The 24,040-nt window shown below is 54.3% G+C and overlaps 1 protein-coding gene across 2 annotated transcripts in view; it reads right to left on the bottom strand.

The window, feature by feature from the left end:
• The window catches only part of LOC129834787 (Golgi apparatus protein 1-like), a 202,136-nt gene that overhangs the window by 17,942 nt on the left and 160,154 nt on the right, over positions 1-24,040 (bottom strand). For both annotated transcript variants that reach the window (XM_055900062.1, XM_055900061.1), the window contains exons 18-22: positions 21,694-21,924; positions 13,032-13,155; positions 12,120-12,364; positions 7,316-7,544; positions 4,479-4,585 (exon numbers count right to left, since the gene is read on the bottom strand). In XM_055900062.1, the coding sequence (XP_055756037.1) occupies positions 4,479-4,585; positions 7,316-7,544; positions 12,120-12,364; positions 13,032-13,155; positions 21,694-21,924 (936 nt within the window). The remainder of the gene's footprint in view (positions 1-4,478; positions 4,586-7,315; positions 7,545-12,119; positions 12,365-13,031; positions 13,156-21,693; positions 21,925-24,040) is intronic.

Below are 24,040 nucleotides of genomic sequence, written 5' to 3'. Positions count from 1 at the left end.
ATTAAAGGGAAACACTGCAGGTGTCAGGTTATTAAAGGGAAACACTGCAGGTGTCAGGTTATTAAAGAGAAACACTGCAGGTGTCAGGTTATTAAAGGGAAACACTGCAGGTGTCAGGTTATTAAAGGGAAACACTGCAGGTGTAAGGTTATTAAAGGGAAACACTGCAGGTGTCAGGTTATTAAAGGGAAACACTGCAGGTGTCAGGTTATTAAAGGGAAACACTGCAGGTGTCAGGTTATTAAAGGGAAACACTGCAGGTGTCAGGTTATTAAAGGGAAACACTGCAGGTGTCAGGTTATTAAGGGGAAACACTGCAGGTGTCAGGTTATTAAAGGGAAACACTGCAGGTGTCAGGTTATTAAAGGGAAACACTGCAGGTGTCAGGTTATTAAGGGGAAACACTGCAGGTGTCAGGTTATTAAAGGGAAACACTGCAGGTGTCAGGTTATTAAAGGGGAAACCACTGCAGGTGTCAGGTTATTAAAGGGAAACACTGCAGGTGTCAGGTTATTAAAGAGAAACACTGCAGGTGTCACGTTATTAAAGGGAAACACTGCAGGTGTCAGGTTATTAAAGGGAAACACTGCAGGTGTCAGGTTATTAAAGGGGAAACACTGCAGGTGTCAGGTTATTAAAGAGAAACACTGCAGGTGTCAGGTTATTAAAGGGAAACACTGCAGGTGTCAGGTTATTAAGGGGAAACACTGCAGGTGTCAGGTTATTAAAGGGAAACACTGCAGGTGTCAGGTTATTAAAGGGAAACACTGCAGGTGTCAGGTTATTAAAGGGAAACACTGCAGGTGTCAGGTTATTAAAGGGAAACACTGCAGGTGTCAGGTTATTAAAGAGAAACACTGCAGGTGTCAGGTTATTAAAGAGAAACACTGCAGGTGTCAGGTTATTAAAGGGAAACACTGCAGGTGTCAGGTTATTAAAGGGAAACACTGCAGGTGTCAGGTTATTAAAGGGAAACACTGCAGGTGTCAGGTTATTAAAGAGGAAACACTGCAGGTGTCAGGTTATTAAAGGGGAAACCACTGCAGGTGTCAGGTTATTAAAAGAAGCACTGCAGGTGTCAGGTTATTAAAGGGAAACACTGAAGGTGTCAGGTTATTAAAGTGGAAACACTGGAGGTGTCAGGTTATTAAAGTGGAAACACTGGAGGTGTCAGGTTATTAAAGGGAAACACTGAAGGTGTCAGGTTATTAAAAGGAAACACTGCAGGTGTCAGGTTATTAAAGGGAAACACTGAAGGTGTCAGGTTATTAAAGGGAAACACTGAAGGTGTCAGGTTATTAAAGTGGAAACACTGCAGGTGTCAGGTTATTAAAGAGAAACACTGCAGGTGTCAGGTTATTAAAGGGGAAACACTGCAGGTGTCAGGTTATTAAAGGGAAACACTGCAGGTGTCAGGTTATTAAAGGGGAAACACTGCAGGTGTCAGGTTATTAAAGGGAAACACTGCAGGTGCCAGGTTATTAAAGGGGAACACTGCAGGTGTCAGGTTATTAAAGAGAAACACTGCAGATGTCAGGTTATTAAAGAGAAACACTGCAGGTGTCAGGTTATTAAAGGGGAAACACTGCAGGTGTCAGGTTATTAAAGGGGAAACACTGCAGGTGTCAGGTTAATAAGGGAAACACTGCAGGTGTCAGGTTATTAAAGGTGAACACTGCAGGTGTCAGGTTATTAAAGAGAAACACTGAAGGTGTCAGGTTATTAAAGGGGAAACACTGCAGGTGTCAGGTTATTAAGGGGAAACACTGAAGGTGTCAGGTTATTAAAGGGGAAACACTGCAGGTGTCAGGTTAATAAGGGAAACACTGCAGGTGTCAGGTTATTAAAGGGGAAACACTGCAGGTGTCAGGTTATTAAAGGGAAACACTGCAGGTGTCAGGTTATTAAAGGGGAAACACTGCAGGTGTCAGGTTATTAAAGGGGAAACCACTGCAGGTGTCAGGTTATTAAAGAGAAACACTGCAGGTGTCAGGTTATTAAAGGGGAAACACTGCAGGTGTCAGGTTATTAAGGGGAAACACTGCAGGTGTCAGGTTATTAAAGGGGAAACACTGCAGGTGTCAGGTTATTAAAGGGAAACACTGCAGGTGTCAGGTTATTAAAGGGAAACACTGCAGGTGTCAGGTTATTAAAGGTGAACACTGCAGGTGTCAGGTTATTAAAGAGAAACACTGAAGGTGTCAGGTTATTAAAGGGGAAACACTGCAGGTGTCAGGTTATTAAGGGGAAACACTGAAGGTGTCAGGTTATTAAGAGAAACACTGCAGGTGTCAGGTTATTAAAGGGAAACACTGCAGGTGTCAGGTTATTAAAGGGGAACACTGCAGGTGTCAGGTTATTAAAGGGGAAACACTGCAGGTGTCAGGTTATTAAGGGGAAACACTGCAGGTGTCAGGTTATTAAAGGGAAACACTGCAGGTGTCAGGTTATTAAAGGTGAACACTGCAGGTGTCAGGTTATTAAAGAGAAACACTGAAGGTGTCAGGTTATTAAAGGGGAAACACTGCAGGTGTCAGGTTATTAAGGGGAAACACTGAAGGTGTCAGGTTATTAAGAGAAACACTGCAGGTGTCAGGTTATTAAAGGGAAACACTGCAGGTGTCAGGTTATTAAAGGGGAACACTGCAGGTGTCAGGTTATTAAAGGGAAACACTGCAGGTGTCAGGTTATTAAAAGGAAACACTGCAGGTGTCAGGTTATTAAAGGGAAACACTGAAGGTGTCAGGTTATTAAAGGGAAACACTGAAGGTGTCAGGTTATTAAAGTGGAAACACTGCAGGTGTCAGGTTATTAAAGAGAAACACTGCAGGTGTCAGGTTATTAAAGGGGAAACACTGCAGGTGTCAGGTTATTAAAGGGAAACACTGCAGGTGTCAGGTTATTAAAGGGGAAACACTGCAGGTGTCAGGTTATTAAAGGGAAACACTGCAGGTGCCAGGTTATTAAAGGGGAACACTGCAGGTGTCAGGTTATTAAAGAGAAACACTGCAGATGTCAGGTTATTAAAGAGAAACACTGCAGGTGTCAGGTTATTAAAGGGGAAACACTGCAGGTGTCAGGTTATTAAAGGGGAAACACTGCAGGTGTCAGGTTAATAAGGGAAACACTGCAGGTGTCAGGTTATTAAAGGTGAACACTGCAGGTGTCAGGTTATTAAAGAGAAACACTGAAGGTGTCAGGTTATTAAAGGGGAAACACTGCAGGTGTCAGGTTATTAAGGGGAAACACTGAAGGTGTCAGGTTATTAAAGGGGAAACACTGCAGGTGTCAGGTTAATAAGGGAAACACTGCAGGTGTCAGGTTATTAAAGGGGAAACACTGCAGGTGTCAGGTTATTAAAGGGAAACACTGCAGGTGTCAGGTTATTAAAGGGGAAACACTGCAGGTGTCAGGTTATTAAAGGGGAAACCACTGCAGGTGTCAGGTTATTAAAGAGAAACACTGCAGGTGTCAGGTTATTAAAGGGGAAACACTGCAGGTGTCAGGTTATTAAGGGGAAACACTGCAGGTGTCAGGTTATTAAAGGGGAAACACTGCAGGTGTCAGGTTATTAAAGGGAAACACTGCAGGTGTCAGGTTATTAAAGGGAAACACTGCAGGTGTCAGGTTATTAAAGGTGAACACTGCAGGTGTCAGGTTATTAAAGAGAAACACTGAAGGTGTCAGGTTATTAAAGGGGAAACACTGCAGGTGTCAGGTTATTAAGGGGAAACACTGAAGGTGTCAGGTTATTAAGAGAAACACTGCAGGTGTCAGGTTATTAAAGGGAAACACTGCAGGTGTCAGGTTATTAAAGGGGAACACTGCAGGTGTCAGGTTATTAAAGGGGAAACACTGCAGGTGTCAGGTTATTAAGGGGAAACACTGCAGGTGTCAGGTTATTAAAGGGAAACACTGCAGGTGTCAGGTTATTAAAGGGAAACACTGCAGGTGTCAGGTTATTAAGGGGAAACACTGCAGGTGTCAGGTTATTAAAGGGAAACACTGCAGGTGTCAGGTTATTAAAGGGAAACACTGCAGGTGTTAGGTTATTAAAGGGAAACACTGCAGGTGTCAGGTTATTAAAGAGAAACACTGCAGGTGTCAGGTTATTAAGGGGAAACACTGCAGGTGTCAGGTTATTAAGGGGAAACACTGCAGGTGTCAGGTTATTAAAAGAGAAACACTGCAGGTGTTAGGTTATTAAGGGGAAACACTGCAGGTGTCAGGTTATTAAAAGGAAACACTGCAGGTGTCAGGTTATTAAAGGGGAAACACTGCAGCTGCCAGGTTATTAAAGGGGAAACACTGCAGCTGCCAGGATAAAGGGGAAACCACTGCCAGGTTAAAAGGGGAAACACTGCAGCTGCCAGGTTAAAGGGGAAACCCTGCAGCTGCCAGGTTAAAGGGGAAACTCTGCAGCTGCCAGGTTAAAGGGGAAACACTGCAGCTGCCAGGTTAAAGGAGTGTACATTAACCTTGGCAGCGTAGCTCCACATGTCCATGCGGTCCTGGAGTCTCTTTTTACACTCTGGCTGCAGACGGACTCTCTTATCCTGCAAAGACGCCAGTAGACATGACATCTCTGGTAGGGAGGGAGAGAGGGGAGAGAGGGGAGAGAGGAGAGAGAGGAGAGAGAGGAGAGAGAGGAGAGAGAGGAGAGAGAGAGGAGAGAGAGAGAGAGAGAGAGAGAGAGAGAGAGAGAGAGAGAGAGAGAGAGAGAGAGAGAGAGAGAGAGAGAGAGAGAGAGAGAGAGAGAAAGAGAAAGAGAAAGAGAGAGAGATAGAGAGGTTAGGGCACAGCAGTGTACACATTTTGAATCACATACTGTAAATGTTGAACAGAACCCTTCAGTAGCCGTACACCGGCTGTGGGTCCATTCCAATATGTTGTCTTTCTGGAATGGAACACAGCCGGTGTCTGAACTGTTGTGTTAATAATCACAAGGTGAAGGCTGAGGCCTGGAAATGTCCTAAACCAGAGAGTAGGAGACAAACCAAGCCAAGCACCAAGCCAAGCACCAAGCCAAGCACCAAGCCAAGCACCAAGCACCAAGCCAGGCACCAAGCACCAAGCACCAGGCACCAAGCACCAAGCCAAGCACCAAGCCAAGCACCAAGCACCAAGCCAAGCACCAAGCCAAGCACCAAGCCAAGCACCAAGCCAAGCACCAAGCACCAAGCCAGGCACCAAGCCAGGCACCAAGCCAAGCACCAAGCCAAGCACCAAGCCAAGCACCAAGCCAAGCACCAAGCCAGGCACCAAGCACCAAGCCAGACACCAAGCACCAAGCCAAGCACCAAGCCAGACACCAAGCACCAAGCCAGACACCAAGCACCAAGCCAGGCACCAAGCACCAAGCCAGACACCAAGCACCAAGCCAGGTACCAAGCCAGGTACCAAGCACCAAGCCAAGCACCAAGCCAAGCACCAAGCCAAGCACCAAGCACCAAGCCAAGCACCAAGCACCAAGCCAAGCACCAAGCCAGGCACCAAGCCAGGCACCAAGCCAAGCACCAAGCACCAAGCCAAGCACCAAGCACCAAGCACCAAGCCAGGCACCAAGCCAAGTACCAAGCCAGGCACCAAGCCAAGCACCAAGCACCAAGCCAGGCACCAAGCACCAAGCCAGGCACCAAGCACCAGGCACCAAGCCAGGCACCAAGCCAAGCACCAAGCACCAAGAGCCAAGCACCAAACCAGGCACCAAGCCAGGCACCAAGCCAGGCACCAAGCCAGGCACCAAGCCAGGCAACAAGCACCAAGCCAGGCACCAAGCACCAAGCCAGGCACCAAGCCAAGCACCAAGCACCAAGCCAGGCACCAAGCACCAAGCCAGGCACCAAGCACCAAGCCAGGCACCAAGCACCAAGCCAGGCACCAAGCACCAAGCCAGGCACCAAGGACCATTAACTACCTTATTTAATAATATATATTAACTGTTAACTACCTTATTTAATAATATATATTAACTGTTAACTATCTTATTTAATAATATATATTAACTGTTAACTACCTTATTTGATAATATATATTAACTGTTAACTACCTTATTTAATAATATATATTAACTGTTAACTACCTTATTTAATAATATATATTAACTGTTAACTACCTTATTTAATAATATATATTAACTGTTAACTACCTTATTTAATAATATATATCTCCATTAACTACCTTATTTAATAATATATATCTCCATTAACTACCTTATTTAATAATATATATTAACTGTTAACTACCTTATTTAATAATATATATTAACTGTTAACTACCTTATTTAATAATATATATTAACTGTTAACTACCTTATTTAATAATATATATTAACTGTTAACTACCTTATTTAATAATATATATTAACTGTTAACTACCTTATTTAATAATATATATTAACTGTTAACTACCTTATTTAATAATATATAGCTCCATTAACTACCTTATTTAATAATATATATCTCCATTAACTACCTCATTTAATAATAAATATTAACTGTTAACTACCTTATTTAATAATATATATCTCCATTAACTACCTTATTTAATAATATATATTAACTGTTAACTACCTTATTTAATAATATATATCTCCATTAACTATCTTATTTAATAATATATATTAACTGTTAACTACCTTATTTAATAATACATATCTCCATTAACTACCTTATTTAATAATATATATCTCCATTAACTACCTTATTTAATAATATATATTAACTGTTAACTACCTTATTTAATAATATATATTAACTGTTAACTACCTTATTTAATAATATATATTAACTGTTAACTCCACTCTGTTCTACATACTTCATTCTGCTTTCAGTTGTTGAAGTTTACACTGAGCGCCGCTGCTAAATGCATATAGGGGAAACACTGGACACGGACACCTCTATGTCATTACTAAATACTATCATGGTGGTGTAGGAAGGTAAATATACCTCTATGTCATTACTAAATACTATCATGGTGGTGTAGGAAGGTAAATATACCTCTATGTCATTACTAAATACGATCATGGTGGTTTAGGAAGGTAAATACAGCTCTATATCATTACTAAATACTATCATGGTGATGTAGGGAGGTAAATACAGCTCTATATCATTACTAAATACTATCATGGTGATGTAGGGAGGTAAATATACCTCTATGTCATTACTAAATACTATCATGGTGGTGTAGGAAGGTAAATATACCTCTATGTCATTACTAAATACTATCATGGTGATGTAGGAAGGTAAATATACCTCTATGTCATTACTAAATACGATCACGTGGCTGTGAACAGACAGGTGGGTGTAGGACTCACGTCGTCCTCTGCCTGGCGTGACGGCAGCACACTGGTGTTTGAGGTCGAGGGCGCAGGCCGTGTGGAGGACAGGATCAACGAAGACGTCCGCCTTGCTCTCCTTCAACATGTTCAGCACCTCCTTCTTACACGAGTCGTGTTTGATCTTCAACAGGTTGGCCTTCAGACACTCCTCCACCTGACCCGTCTGCTCCTGGGCCACTGCCTCCTCCGCACACAGACCGGGGATCTGGAGGAGGGACAGGGGGAGGGAGGAATGTGTAGGAAGACGGGGAGGGAGGGAGAGAGAGGGAGGGAGGAATAGGGGGAGAGAGGGAGAGAGAGGGAGGGAGGAATAGGGGGAGAGAGGGAGAGAGAGGGAGGGAGGAATGTGTAGGAAGACGGGGAGGGAGGGAGGAAGGGGGGGAGATAGAGGTAGGAAGATGGAGGGAGGGAGGGAGAGAAGGAGAGACAGGGAGGGAGGAAGAGAAGGAGAGAGAGGGAGGAAGATGGAGGGAGGGAGGGAGAGAAGGAGAGACAGGGAGGGAGGAAGAGAAGGAGAGAGAGGGAGGAAGATGGAGGGAGGGAGGGAGAGAAGGGGGGGAGATAGAGGTAGGAAGATGGAGGGAGGGAGGGAGAGAAGGAGAGACAGGGAGGAAGGAAGAGAAGGAGAGAGAGGGAGGAAGATGGAGGGAGGGAGGGAGAGAAGGAGAGACAGGGAGGAAGGAAGAGAAGGAGAGAGAGGGAGGAAGATGGAGGGAGGGAGGGAGAGAAGGAGAGACAGGGAGGGAGGAAGAGAAGGAGAGAGAGGGAGGAAGATGGAGGGAGGGAGGGAGAGAAGGAGAGACAGGGAGGGAGGAAGAGAAGGAGAGAGAGGGAGGAAGATGGAGGGAGGGAGGGAGAGAAGGAGAGACAGGGAGGGAGGAAGAGAAGGAGAGAGAGGGAGGAAGACAGAGGAAGGAGAGAGAGCATGTCACTTCTCTAGTTGTGGCTCTCAGACGGTGTTTCTAAAGCCTTTTTCTATAGACTTTACAGCAGTCTGGCCTGGTTTAGATGTGTAGTAGCAGTAACCATCTCTCAGGGACAGCAGTCTGGCCTGGTTTAGATGTTAAGTAGCAGTAACCATCTCTCAGGAACAGCAGTCTGGCCTGGTTTAGATGTTAAGTAGCAGTAACCATCTCTCAGGGACAGCAGTCTGGCCTGGTTTAGATGTTAAGTAGCAGTAACCATCTCTCAGGGACAGCAGTCTGGCCTGGTTTAGATGTGTAGTAGCAGTAACCATCTCTCAGGGACAGCAGTCTGGCCTGGTTTAGATGTTAAGTAGCAGTAACCATCTCTCAGGGACAGCAGTCTGGCCTGGTTTAGATGTTAAGTAGCAGTAACCATCTCTCAGGGACAGCAGTCTGGCCTGGTTTAGATGTGTAGTAGCAGTAACCATCTCTCAGGGACAGCAGTCTGGCCTGGTTTAGATGTTAAGTAGCAGTAACCATCTCTCAGGGACAGCAGTCTGGCCTGGTTTAGATGTGTAGTAGCAGTAACCATCTCTCAGGAACAGCAGTCTGGCCTGGTTTAGATGTGTAGTAGCAGTAACCATCTCTCAGGGACAGCAGTCTGGCCTGGTTTAGATGTGTAGTAGCAGTAACCATCTCTCAGGGACAGCAGTCTGGCCTGGTTTAGATGTGTAGTAGCAGTAACCATCTCTCAGGGACAGCAGTCTGGCCTGGTTTAGATGTGTAGTAGCAGTAACCATCTCTCAGGGACAGCAGTCTGGACTGGTTTAGATGTGTAGTAGCAGTAACCATCTCTCAGGGACAGCAGTCTGGCCTGGTTTAGATGTTAAGTAGCAGTAACCATCTCTCAGGAACAGCAGTCTGGCCTGGTTTAGATGTTAAGTAGCAGTAACCATCTCTCAGGGACAGCAGTCTGGCCTGGTTTAGATGTGTAGTAGCAGTAACCATCTCTCAGGGACAGCAGTCTGGCCTGGTTTAGATGTGTAGTAGCAGTAACCATGTCTCAGGGACAGCAGTCTGGCCTGAATTAGATGTTAAGTAGCAGTAACCATCTCTCAGGGACAGCAGTCTGGCCTGGTTTAGATGTGTAGTAGCAGTAACCATCTCTCAGGGACAGCAGTCTGGCCTGGTTTAGATGTTAAGTAGCAGTAACCATCTCTCAGGAACAGCAGTCTGGCCTGGTTTAGATGTTAAGTAGCAGTAACCATCTCTCAGGGACAGCAGTCTGGCCTGGTTTAGATGTGTAGTAGCAGTAACCATCTCTCAGGGACAGCAGTCTGGCCTGGTTTAGATGTGTAGTAGCAGTAACCATCTCTCAGGAACAGCAGTCTGGCCTGGTTTAGATGTGTAGTAGCAGTAACCATCTCTCAGGGACAGCAGTCTGGCCTGGTTTAGATGTGTAGTAGCAGTAACCATCTCTCAGGGACAGCAGTCTGGCCTGGTTTAGATGTTTAGTAGCAGTAACCATCTCTCAGGGACAGCAGTCTGGCCTGGTTTAGATGTGTAGTAGCAGTAACCATGTCTCAGGGACAGCAGTCTGGCCTGGTTTAGATGTTAAGTAGCAGTAACCATCTCTCAGGGACAGCAGTCTGGCCTGGTTTAGATGTTTAGTAGCAGTAACCATCTCTCAGGAACAGCAGTCTGGCCTGGTTTAGATGTTAAGTAGCAGTAACCATCTCTCAGGAACAGCAGTCTGGCCTGGTTTAGATGTTAAGTAGCAGTAACCATCTCTCAGGGACAGCAGTCTGGCCTGGTTTAGATGTTAAGTAGCAGTAACCATCTCTCAGGGACAGCAGTCTGGCCTGGTTTAGATGTGTAGTAGCAGTAACCATCTCTCAGGGACAGCAGTCTGGCCTGGTTTAGATGTTAAGTAGCAGTAACCATCTCTCAGGAACAGCAGTCTGGCCTGGTTTAGATGTTAAGTAGCAGTAACCATCTCTCAGGAACAGCAGTCTGGCCTGGTTTAGATGTTAAGTAGCAGTAACCATCTCTCAGGGACAGCAGTCTGGCCTGGTTTAGATGTTAAGTAGCAGTAACCATCTCTCAGGGACAACAGTCTGGCCTGGTTTAGATGTTAAGTAGCAGTAACCATCTCTCAGGGACAGCAGTCTGGCCTGGTTTAGATGTGTAGTAGCAGTAACCATCTCTCAGGGACAGCAGTCTGGCCTGGTTTAGATGTGTAGTAGCAGTAACCATCTCTCAGGGACAGCAGTCTGGCCTGGTTTAGATGTGTAGTAGCAGTAACCATCTCTCAGGGACAGCAGTCTGGCCTGGTTTAGATGTGTAGTAGCAGTAACCATCTCTCAGGGACAGCAGTCTGGCCTGGTTTAGATGTGTAGTAGCAGTAACCATGTCTCAGGGACAGCAGTCTGGCCTGAATTAGATGTTAAGTAGCAGTAACCATCTCTCAGGGACAGCAGTCTGGCCTGGTTTAGATGTGTAGTAGCAGTAACCATCTCTCAGGGACAGCAGTCTGGCCTGGTTTAGATGTGTAGTAGCAGTAACCATCTCTCAGGGACAGCAGTCTGGCCTGGTTTGGGACCGGTCTCTTCAGCACTCCTCATCTCCTCAACACAGTGGATCTGTAGCTGGGGGTCCAGTCTGTAGTCCAGGACAGTGGATCTGTAGCTGGGGGTCCAGTCTGTAGTCCAGGACAGTGGATCTGTAGCTGGGGGTCCAGTCTGTAGTCCAGGACAGTGGATCTGTAGCTGGGGGTCCAGTCTGTAGTCCAGGACAGTGGATCTGTAGCTGGGGGTCCAATCTGTAGTCCAGGACAGTGGATCTGTAGCTGGGGGTCCAGTCTGTAGTCCAGGACAGTGGATCTGTAGCTGGGGGTCCAGTCTGTAGTCCAGGACAGTGGATCTGTAGCTGGGGGTCCAGTCTGTAGTCCAGGACAGTGGATCTGTAGCTGGGGGTCCAGTCTGTAGTCCAGGACAGTGGATCTGTAGCTGGGGGTCCAGTCTGTAGTCCAGGACAGTGGATCTGTAGCTGGGGGTCCAGTCTGTAGTCCAGGACAGTGGATCTTTAGCTGGGGGTCCAGTCTGTAGTCCAGGACAGTGGATCTGTAGCTGGGGGTCCAGTCTGTAGTCCAGGACAGTGGATCTGTAGCTGGGGGTCCAGTCTGTAGTCCAGGACAGTGGATCTGTAGCTGGGGGTCCAGTCTGTAGTCCAGGACAGTGGATCTGTAGCTGGGGGTCCAGTCTGTAGTCCAGGACAGTGGATCTGTAGCTGGGGGTCCAGTCTGTAGTCCAGGACAGTGGATCTGTAGCTGGGGGTCCAGTCTGTAGTCCAGGACAGTGGATCTGTAGCTGGGGGACCAGTCTGTAGTCCAGGACAGTGGATCTGTAGCTGGGGGTCCAGTCTGTAGTCCAGGACAGTGGATCTGTAGCTGGGGGTCCAGTCTGTAGTCCAGGACAGTGGATCTGTAACTGGGGGTCCAGTCTGTAGTCCAGGACAGTGGATCTGTAGCTGGGGGTCCAATCTGTAGTCCAGGACAGTGGATCTGTAGCTGGGGGTCCAGTCTGTTGTCCAGGACAGTGGATCTGTAGCTGGGGGTCCAGTCTGTAGTCCAGGACAGTGGATCTGTAGCTGGGGGTCCAGTCTGTAGTCCAGGACAGTGGATCTGTAGCTGGGGGTCCAGTCTGTAGTCCAGGACAGTGGATCTGTAGCTGGGGGTCCAGTCTGTAGTCCAGGACAGTGGATCTGTAGCTGGGGGTCCAGTCTGTAGTCCAGGACAGTGGATCTGTAGCTGGGGGTCCAGTCTGTAGTCCAGGACAGTGTAAATGGTATTATGTATTAACACGTTAACTCCTCACCTCCTCAACACAGTGGATCTGTAGCTGGGGGTCCAGTCTGTAGTCCAGCGCCGACTCGTGAAGGATCACTCTGATCTGGTCCTCACAGTCCGGAGAGAGACGCTGGGCGGCGTATTTCAGCTTCAGACAACCAATCACCTGGCCCTCCAGTTCACTGTCATCACTGGCCTTGTTCAGGATTGGCTGACAGAATTTAGGGATGTCTGCTTTACAGGCCTTTCTCAATATTGGGTTCAACCTGTAGTCTGAGAGAGAGGAAGACAACCAGAAATATCAGAGACACGGGTCTACATGACCAGAGGTCTACCTGTGTTCTCTGTGAGAGTGTGTGTTACCTGTGTTCTCTGTGAGTGTGTGTGTGTGTGTGTGTGTGTGTTACCTGTGAGTGTGTGTGTTACCTGTGTTCTCTGTGAGAGTGTGTGTGTGTGTGTGTGTGTGTGTGTGTGTGTGTGTGTGTGTGTGTGTGTGTGTGTGTTACCTGTGAGTGTGTGTGTTACCTGTGTTCTCTGTGAGAGTGTGTTACCTGTGTTCTGTGTGTGAGAGTGTGTTACCTGTGTTCTCTGTGAGAGTGTGTGTTACCTGTGTTCTGTGTGTGAGTGTGTGTTACCTGTGTTCTGTGTGTGAGAGAGTGTGTTACCTGTGTTCTCTGTGAGAGTGTGTTACCTGTTTTCTCTGTGAGAGTGTGTGTTACCTGTGTTCTGTGTGTGTGAGAGTGTGTTACCTGTGTTCTGTGTGTGAGAGTGTGTTACCTGTGTTCTGTGTGTGAGTGTGTGTTACCTGTGTTCTGTGTGTGAGAGTGTGTTACCTGTGTTCTGTGTGTGAGAGTGTGTTACCTGTGTTCTGTGTGTGAGAGTGTGTTACCTGTGTTCTGTGTGATCTGTCTCTTGGTGATCATGTGAGAGGGTGTGTTACCTGTGTTCTGTGTGATCTGTCTCTTGGTGATCATCTGTTTACATTTGGGATCCATCAGTTCAGAGTTCTTGTTCTGTTTCAGACACTGCAGCATGTTCTTAGTATCCACATCCGTACAGAACCGCTGGAGAGAGGACAGGAGGGACAGAGAGGACAGGAGGGACAGAGAGGACAGGAGGGACAGAGAGGACAGGAGGGACAGAGACAGAGAGAGGACAGGAGGGACAGAGAGGACAGGAGGGACAGAGACAGAGAGAGGACAGGAGGGACAGAGAGGACAGGAGGGACAGAGACAGAGAGAGGACAGGAGGGACAGAGACAGAGAGAGGACAGGAGGGACAGAGAGGACAGGAGGGACAGGGAGGACAGGAGGGACAGAGACAGAGAGAGGACAGGAGGGACAGGGAGGACAGGAGGGACAGAGACAGAGAGAGGACAGGAGGGACAGAGAGGACAGGAGGGACAGAGAGGACAGGAGGGACAGAGACAGAGAGAGGACAGGAGGGACAGAGAGGACAGGAGGGACAGAGACAGAGAGAGGACAGGAGAGACAGAGACAGAGAGGACAGGAGGGACAGAGAGGACAGGAGGGACAGAGAGGACAGAAGGGACAGAGAGGACAGGAGGGACAGAGACAGAGAGGACAGGAGGGACAGAGAGGACAGGAGGGACAGAGAGGACAGAAGGGACAGAGAGGACAGAAGGGACAGAGAGGACAGGAGGGACAGAGAGGACAGGAGGGACAGAGAGGACAGGAGGGACAGAGAGGACAGGAGAGACAGAGAGGACAGGAGAGACAGAGAGGACAGGAGGGACAGGGAGGACAGGAGAGACAGAGAGGACAGGAGAGACAGAGAGGACAGGAGAGACAGAGAGGACAGGAGGGACAGGGAGGACAGGAGAGACAGAGAGGACAGGAGAGACAGAGAGGACAGGAGGGACAGGGAGGACAGGAGGGACAGAGAGGACAGGAGGGACAGAGAGGACAGGAGGGACAGGGAGGACAGGAGGGACAGAGAGGACAGAGAGAGGATAGGAGGGACAGAGACAGAGAGGACAGGAGGGACAGAGAGGACAGGAGGGACAGAGAGGACAGAAGGGACAGAGGGGACAGAAGGGACAGAGAGGACAGGAGGGACAGAGAGGACAGGAGGGACAGAGAGGACAGGAGGGACAGAGAGGACAGGAGAGACAGAGAGGACAGGAGAGACAGAGAGGACAGGAGAGACAGGGAGGACAGGAGAGACAGAGAGGACAGGAGGGACAGAGAGGACAGGAGGGACAGGGAGGACAGGAGGGACAGAGAGGACAGGAGGGACAGAGAGGACAGGAGGGACAGGGAGGACAGGAGGGACAGAGAGGACAGAGAGAGGACAGGAGGGACAGAGAGGACAGGAGAGACAGAGAGGACAGGAGAGACAGAGAGGACAGGAGAGACAGAGAGGACAGGGAGTACAGGAGGGACAGAGAGGACAGGAGGGACAGAGAGGACAGGAGGGACAGGGAGGACAGGAGGGACAGAGAGGACAGAGAGAGGACAGGAGGGACAGAGAGGACAGAGAGAGGACAGGAGGGACAGAGAGGACAGGAGGGACAGAGAGGACAGGAGGGACAGGAGGGACAGAGAGGACAGGAGGGACAGGGAGGACAGGAGGGACAGAGAGGACAGGAGGGACAGAGACAGAAGACATGAGGGACAGACCAAAAAACCTGCAGCTCTGTGGTACGCTGGGTCAGTACAGAGCCAATGGTAGGTACAGCTCATCCCTTGGCAGCAGTACTGTAGATTACTTTATCACTGACCTCAACCCAGAGTCTCTCAGTGGTCACAGTCAGCCTACTGACACCCCTATCAGACCACAGCAAAATCACAGTCTACCTGAACAGAGCAATACTCAGTCATGAGGCATCAACTTGGCGAGTTAAATAATAATCAAATCAAAGCCGAACAAACGGCATACTGCGTAGAAAGAAGCTATTTCAGGTCTCTTCAGAGATGTTGGATCGGGTTCAAGTCCTAGCTCTGGCTGGAAAACACAAGGACATTCAGAGACTTGTCCCAAAGCCACTCCTGCGTTGTCTTGGCTGTGTGCTTAGGATCGTTGTCCTGTTGGAAGGTGAGACTTCGCCCCAGTCTGAGGTCCTGGGCGCTTCGGGACAAGTCTCTGAATGTCCTTGAGTGGGTAACTCCCCCTACACACCCCCCTACCCCCTACACACCCCCCTACCCCCTACACACCCCCCTACCCCCTACACACGCCCCTACCCCCTACACACGCCCCTACCACCTACACACCACCTACACACCCCCCTACCCCCTACACACCCCCCTACCCCCTACACACCCCCTACACACCCCCCTACACACCCCCTTACCCCCTACACACCCCCTACACACCCCCCTATCCCCTACACACCCCCCTACACACCCCCTACACACCCCCTACACCCTACACACCCCCTACACACCCCCCTATCCCCTACACACCCCCCCTACACACACCCTACACACCCCCCTACCCCCTACATACCCCCCTACCCCCTACACACCCCCCTATCCCTTACACACCCCCTACACACACCCCCTACCCCCTACACACCCCCTACACACACCCCTACCCCCCCTACACCCATACCCTCCGGCGGTGTCCCCCTCACCACGGTCACACGGCGGCGTCCCCCCTCACCACGGTCAAACGGCGGTGTCCCCCTCACCACGGTCACACGGTCCCGTCACCACAGTCACACGGCGGTGTCCCCCCTCACCACAGTCACACGGCGGCGTCCCCCTCACCACGGTCAAACGGCGGTGTCCCCCTCACCACGGTCACACGGTCCCCTCACCACAGTCACACGGCGGTGTCCCCCTCACCACGGTCACACGGTCCCCTCACCACAGTCAAACGGCGGTGTCCCCCTCACCACGGTCACACGGTCCCCTCACCACAGTCACACGGCGGTGTCCCCCCTCACCACAGTCACACGGCGGTGTCCCCCCTCACCACAGTCACACGGCGGTGTCCCCCCTCACCACAGTCACACGGCGGTGTCCCCCCTCACCACGGTCACACGGTCCCCTCACCACAGTCACACGACGGTGTCCCCCCTCACCACAGTCACACGGCGGTGTCCCCCCTCACCACAGTCACACGGCGGCGTCCCCCCTCACCACGGTCACACGGCGGCGTCCCCCCTCACCACAGTCACACGGTCCCCTCACCACAGTCACACGGTCCCCTCACCACAGTCACACGGTCCCCTCACCACAGTCACACGGCGGTGTCCCCCCTCACCACGGTCACACGGTCCCCTCACCACAGTCACACGGCGGTGTCCCCCCTCACCACAGTCACACGGCGGCGTCCCCCCTCACCACAGTCACACGGTCCCCTCACCACAGTCACACGGTCCCCTCACCACAGTCACACGGTCCCCTCACCACAGTCACACGGCGGTGTCCCCCCTCACCACGGTCACACGGTCCCCTCACCACAGTCACACGGCGGTGTCCCCCCTCACCACAGTCACACGGCGGCGTCCCCCCTCACCACGGTCACACGGCGGTGTCCCCCCTCACCACAGTCACACGGCGGTGTCCCCCCTCACCACAGTCACACGGCGGTGTCCCCCCTCACCACGGTCACACGGCGGTGTCCCCCCTCACCACAGTCACACGGCGGTGTCCCCCCTCACCACAGTCACACGGCGGTGTCCCCCCTCACCACAGTCACACGGCGGTGTCCCCCCCTCACCACAGTCACACGGCGGCGTCCCCCCTCACCACGGTCACACGGCGGTGTCTCCCCTCACCACAGTCACACGGCGGCGTCCCCCTCTCCACAGTCACACGGCGGTGTCCCCCCTCTCCACAGTCACACGTCGGTGTCCCCCCTCACCACAGTCACACGGCGGTGTCCCCCCTCACCACAGTCACACGGCGACGTCCCCCTCTCCACAGTCACACGGCGACGTCCCCCCTCACCACAGTCACACGGCGGTGTCCCCCCTCACCACGGTCACACGGCGGTGTCCCCCCTCACCACAGTCACACGGTCCCCTCACCACAGTCACACGGTCCCCTCACCACAGTCACACGGCGGTGTCCCCCCTCACCACGGTCACACGGTCCCCTCACCACAGTCACACGGCGGTGTCCCCCCTCACCACAGTCACACGGCGGTGTCCCCCCCTCACCACATTCACACGGCGGCGTCCCCCCTCACCACGGTCACACGGCGGTGTCCCCCCTCACCACAGTCACACGGCGGTGTCCCCCCTCACCACAGTCACACGGCGGTGTCCCCCCTCACCACAGTCACACGGCGGTGTCCCCCCTCACCACAGTCACACGGCGGTGTCCCCCCTCACCACAGTCACACGGCGGTGTCCCCCCTCACCACGGTCACACGGCGGTGTCCCCCCTCACCACGGTCACACGGCGGTGTCCCCCCTCACCACAGTCACACGGCGGTGTCCCCCCTCACCACGGTCACACGGCGGTGTCCCCCCTCACCACGGTCACACGGCGGTGTCCCCCCTCACCACAGTCACACGGCGGTGTCCCCCCTCACCACAGTCACACGGCGGTGTCCCCCCTCACCACAGTCACACGGCGGTGTCCCCCCTCACCACGGTCACACGGCGGTGTCCCCCCTCACCACGGTCACACGGCGGTGTCCCCCCTCACCACGGTCACACGGCGGTGTCCCCCCTCACCACAGTCACACGGCGGTGTCCCCCCTCACCACGGTCACACGGCGGTGTCCCCCCTCACCACGGTCACACGGCGGTGTCCCCCCTCACCACAGTCACACGGCGGTGTCCCCCTCACCACGGTCACACGGCGGTGTCCAACTCACCACAGTCACACGGCGGTGTCCCCCCTCTCCACAGTCACACGGCGGTGTCCCCCTCTCCACAGTCACGCGGCGGTGTCCCCCTCTCCACAGTCACACGGAGACGTCCCCCTCTCCACAGTCACACGGCGGTGTCCCCCCTCTCCACAGTCACACGGCGACGTCCCCCTCTCCACAGTCACACGGCGACGTCCCCCTCTCCACAGTCACACGGCGGTGTCCCCCCTCTCCACAGTCACACGGCGACGTCCCCCTCTCCACAGTCACACGGCGGTGTCCCCCCTCTCCACAGTCACACGGCGACGTCCCCCTCTCCACAGTCACACGGCGGTGTCCCCCCTCTCCACAGTCACACGGCGGTGTCCCCCCTCTCCACAGTCACACGGCGGTGTCCCCCCTCACCACAGTCACACGGCGGTGTCCCCCCTCTCCACAGTCACACGGCGACGTCCCCCTCTCCACAGTCACACGTCGGTGTCCCCCCTCTCCACAGTCACACGTCGGTGTCCCCCCTCTCCACAGTCACACGTCGGTGTCCCCCCTCTCCACAGTCACACGGCGACGTCCCCCTCTCCACAGTCACACGTCGGTGTCCCCCCTCTCCACAGTCACACGTCGGTGTCCCCCCTCTCCACAGTCACACGGCGACGTCCCCCTCTCCACAGTCACACGGCGGTGTCCCCCCTCTCCACAGTCACACGGCGACGTCCCCCCTCACCACAGTCACACGGCGGTGTCCCCCCTCTCCACAGTCACACGGCGGCGTCCCCCTCACCACAGTCACACGGCGGTGTCCCCCTCACCACGGTCACACGGCGGCATCCCCCCTCTCCACAGTCACACGGCGGCGTCCCCCCTCACCACAGTCACACGGCGATGTCCCTCTCACCACGGTCACACGGCGGTGTCCCCCCTCTCCACAGTCACACGGCGGTGTCCCCCTCTCCACAGTCACACGGCGGTGTCCCCCCTCTCCACAGTCACACGGCGGTGTCCCCCCTCACCACAGTCACGCGGCGACGTCCCCCTCACCACAGTCACACGGCGGTGCCCCCCCTCACCACAGTCACACGGCGGTGCCCCCCCTCACCACGGTCACACGGCGGTGTCCCCCCTCACCACGGTCACACGGCGGCGTCCCCCTCTCCACAGTCACACGGCGGTGTCCCCCCTCTCCACAGTCACACGTCGGTGTCCCCCCTCACCACAGTCACACGGCGGTGTCCCCCCTCACCACAGTCACACGGCGACGTCCCCCTCTCCACAGTCACACGGCGACGTCCCCCCTCACCACAGTCACACGGCGGTGTCCCCCCTCACCACGGTCACACGGCGGTGTCCCCCCTCACCACAGTCACACGGTCCCCTCACCACAGTCACACGGCGGTGTCCCCCCTCACCACGGTCACACGGTCCCCTCACCACAGTCACACGGCGGTGTCCCCCCTCACCACAGTCACACGGCGGTGTCCCCCCTCACCACGGTCACACGGCGGTGTCCCCCCTCACCACAGTCACACGGCGGTGTCCCCCCTCACCACAGTCACACGGCGGTGTCCCCCCTCACCACGGTCACACGGCGGTGTCCCCCCTCACCACGGTCACACGGCGGTGTCCCCCTCACCACGGTCACACGGCGGTGTCCCCCTCACCACAGTCACACGGCGGTGTCCCCCCTCTTCACAGTCACACGGCGGTGTCCCCCTCTCCACAGTCACACGGCGGTGTCCCCCTCTCCACAGTCACACGGCGACGTCCCCCTCTCCACAGTCACACGGCGGTGTCCCCCCTCTCCACAGTCACACGGCGACGTCCCCCTCTCCACAGTCACACGGCGACGTCCCCCTCTCCACAGTCACACGGCGGTGTCCCCCCTCTCCACAGTCACACGGCGACGTCCCCCTCTCCACAGTCACACGGCGGTGTCCCCCCTCTCCACAGTCACTCGGCGACGTCCCCCTCTCCACAGTCACACGGCGGTGTCCCCCCTCTCCACAGTCACACGGCGGTGTCCCCCCTCTCCACAGTCACACGGCGGTGTCCCCCCTCACCACAGTCACACGGCGGTGTCCCCCCTCTCCACAGTCACACGGCGACGTCCCCCTCTCCACAGTCACACGGCGGTGTCCCCCCTCTCCACAGTCACACGTCGGTGTCCCCCCTCTCCACAGTCACACGTCGGTGTCCCCCCTCTCCACAGTCACACGTCGGTGTCCCCCCTCTCCACAGTCACACGTCGGTGTCCCCCCTCTCCACAGTCACACGGCGACGTCCCCCTCTCCACAGTCACACGGCGGTGTCCCCCTCTCCACAGTCACACGGCGGTGTCCCCCCTCTCCACAGTCACACGGCGGTGTCCCCCCTCACCACAGTCACACGGCGGTGTCCCCCCTCTCCACAGTCACACGGCGGCGTCCCCCTCACCACAGTCACACGGCGGTGTCCCCCTCACCACGGTCACACGGCGGCATCCCCCCTCACCACAGTCACACGGCAGTGTCCCCTCACCACAGTCACACGGTGGCGTCCCCCCTCTCCACAGTCACACGGCGGCGTCCCCCCTCACCACAGTCACACGGCGATGTCCCTCTCACCACGGTCACACGGCGGTGTCCCCCCTCTTCACAGTCACACGGCGGTGTCCCCCTCTCCACAGTTACACGGCGGTGTCCCCCCTCTCCACAGTCACGCGGCGGTGTCCCCCCTCACCACAGTCACGCGGCGACGTCCCCCTCACCACAGTCACACGGCGGTGCCCCCCCTCACCACATTCACGCGGCGACGTCCCCCTCACCACAGTCACACGGCGGCGTCCCCCCTCACCACATTCACGCGGCGACGTCCCCCTCACCACAGTCACACGGCGGCGTCCCCCCTCACCACAGTCACACGGCGGTGTCCCCCTCACCACAGTCACACGGCGGTGTCCCCCTCACCACAGTCACACGGCGGTGTCCCCCTCACCACAGTCACGCGGCGACGTCCCCCCTCACCACATTCACGCGGCGACGTCCCCCTCACCACAGTCACACGGCGGCGTCCCCCCTCACCACAGTCACACGGCGGTGTCCCCCCTCACCACAGTCACACGGCGGCGTCCCCCCTCACCACAGTCACACGGCGGTGTCCCCCCTCACCACAGTCACACGGCGGTGTCCCCCTCACCACAGTCACGCGGTGTCCCCCTCACCACAGTCACACGGTCCCCCTCACCACAGTCACACGGTCCCCATCACCACAGTCACGCGGCGGTGTCCCCAATACCACAGTCACACGGCGGTGTCCCCCCTCACCACAGTCACACGGTCCCCATCACCACGGTCACGCGGCGGTGTCCCCAATACCACAGTCACACGGCGGTGTCCCCCCTCACCACAGTCACACGGTCCCCATCACCACGGTCACGCGGCGGTGTCCCCAATACCACAGTCACACGGCGGTGTCCCCCCTCACCACAGTCACACGGTCCCCATCACCACAGTCACGCGGCGGTGTCCCCAATACCACAGTCACACGGCGGTGTCCCCCCTCACCACAGTCACACGGTCCCCATCACCACGGTCACGCGGCGGTGTCCCCATTACCACGGTCACGCGGCGGTGTCCCCATTACCACAGTCACACGGCGGTGTCCCCCTCACCACAGTCACACGGTCCCCATCACCACGGTCACGCGGCGGTGTCCCCATTACCACAGTCACACGGCGGCGTCCCCCTCACCACGGTCACACGGCGGTGTCCCCCATCACCACGGTCACGCGGCAGCGTCCCCCCTCACCACAGTCACACGGCGGTGTCCCTCCTCACCTTTATCATCTGCTTGCAGACCCTCATGAGTTGGTAGTCCAGTTCTGGATCCAGCATCTCTCCTTCCTGTCGTTGAAACACCCTCTGGTGACACTGCTGAGACAGCTGCTTCTTCCTCTCCTTTAAACACTCCATCATCTGAGCGTTACCGAACACCACGTTGGAGCAGAGCCTCCCGATGTCCGTCTTACACACCTCATACAACTCAGGTTCCAGACGAATGTCCTCTGACTGCAGAGAGAGAAGAGAGGAGGAGAGGACAGGGGAGAGAAAGGAGAGGAGAGGAGGGAGGAGAGGACGAGAGGAGGAGGGAGAGAGGAGGGAGGGAGGAGAGAGGAGGAGAGGAGAGAGGAGGGAGGAGAGGAGGGAGAAGGAGGGAGGAGGGAGAGAGGAGAGGAGAGAAAAAGGAGAGGAGGGAGGAGAGGAGGGAGGAGGAGGGAGGAGGGAGAGAGAAGGGAGGAGAGGATGGAGGAGAGGATGAAGGAGGAGGGAGAAAGGACAGGAGAGAGGAGGAGGGAGAGAGAAGGGAGGAGAGGAGAGAGGAGAGAAAAAGGAGAGGAGAGGCAGGAGGAGAGAGGAGAAAGGAGGGAGGAGAGGAGGAGAGAGAGGAGAGGAGGGAGGAGAGGAGGGAGGGGGGAGGAGAGGAGGGAAGAGAGGGGGGGGGGGGAGAGGAAGGAGGAGAGGAGGGAGGACAGGAGAGAGAAAGGAGAGGAGAGGAGGGAGGAGAGAGAAATGAGAGGAGAGGAGGGAGGAGAGGAGGAGAGAGAAAGGAGGAGAAATGAGAGGAGAAAAAGGATGTATTTACCTAATTTGTTTGATATGAATATTTGACAATGAATATTTACCAAATAGGACGACATGTCTGTCCTGCTAATGCTGTGTTATAATGGTCTCCTGGTTCCCTGCAGCTAACCTGGCAGGACGGTCACCAGAGATGGAGCTGACAGATGACTGGTTCCCTGCAGCTAACCTGGCAGGACGGTCACCAGAGATGGCTGACAGATGACTGGTTCCCTGCAGCTAACCTGGCAGGACGGTCACCAGAGATGGAGCTGACAGATGACTGGTTCTCTGCAGCTAACCTGGCAGGACGGTCACCAGAGATGGAGCTGACAGATGACTGGGTCCCTGCAGCTAACCTGGCAGGACGGTCACCAGAGGTGGAGCTGACAGATGACTGGTTCCCTGCAGCTAACCTGGCAGGACGGTCACCAGAGATGGAGCTGACAGATGACTGGTTCCCTGCAGCTAACCTGGCAGGACGGTCACCAGAGATGGAGCTGACACATGACTGGTTCCCTGCAGTTAACCTGGCAGGACGGTCACCAGAGATGGAGCTGACACATGACTGGTTCCCTGCAGCTAACCTGGCAGGACGGTCACCAGAGATGGAGCTGACAGGTGACTGGTTCTCTGCAGCTAACCTGGCAGGACGGTCACCAGAGATGGAGCTGACACATGACTGGTTCCCTGCAGCTAACCTGGCAGGACGGTCACCAGAGATGGAGCTGACACATGACTGGTTCCCTGCAGCTAACCTGGCAGGACGGTGACCAGAGATGGAGCTGACAGATGACTGGTTCCCTGCAGCTAACCTGGCAGGACGGTCACCAGAGATGGAGCTGACAGATGACTGGTTCCCTGCAGCTAACCTGGCAGGACGGTCACCAGAGATGGAGCTGACAGATGACTGGTTCCCTGCAGCTAACCTGGCAGGACGGTCACCAGAGATGGCTGGAGCTGACAGATGACTGGTTCCCTGCAGCTAACCTGGCAGGACGGTCACCAGAGATGGAGCTGACACATGACTGGTTCTCTGCAGCTAACCTGGCAGGACGGTCACCAGAGATGGAGCTGACAGATGACTGGTTCCCTGCAGCTAACCTGGCAGGACGGTCACCAGAGATGGAGCTGACAGATGACTGGTTCCCTGCAGCTAACCTGGCAGGACGGTCACCAGAGATGGAGCTGACAGGTGACTGGTTCTCTGCAGCTAACCTGGCAGGACGGTCACCAGAGATGGAGCTGACAGATGACTGGTTCCCTGCAGCTAACCTGGCAGGACGGTCACCAGAGATGGAGCTGACACATGACTGGTTCCCTGCAGCTAACCTGGCAGGACGGTCACCAGAGATGGAGCTGACAGATGACTGGTTCCCTGCAGCTAACCTGGCAGGACGGTCACCAGAGATGGAGCTGACAGATGACTGGTTCCCTGCAGCTAAACTGTCAGGACGGTCACCAGAGATGGAGCTGACACATGACTGGTTCTCTGCAGCTAACCTGGCAGGACGGTCACCAGAGATGGCTGACCGATGACTGGTTCCCTGCAGCTAACCTGGCAGGA

The sequence above is a fragment of the Salvelinus fontinalis genome, chromosome 35, assembly GCF_029448725.1.
Source record: "Salvelinus fontinalis isolate EN_2023a chromosome 35, ASM2944872v1, whole genome shotgun sequence".
Lineage (NCBI taxonomy): Eukaryota > Metazoa > Chordata > Actinopteri > Salmoniformes > Salmonidae > Salvelinus > Salvelinus fontinalis.
This window is presented reverse-complemented; position numbering and strand designations above follow the sequence as displayed.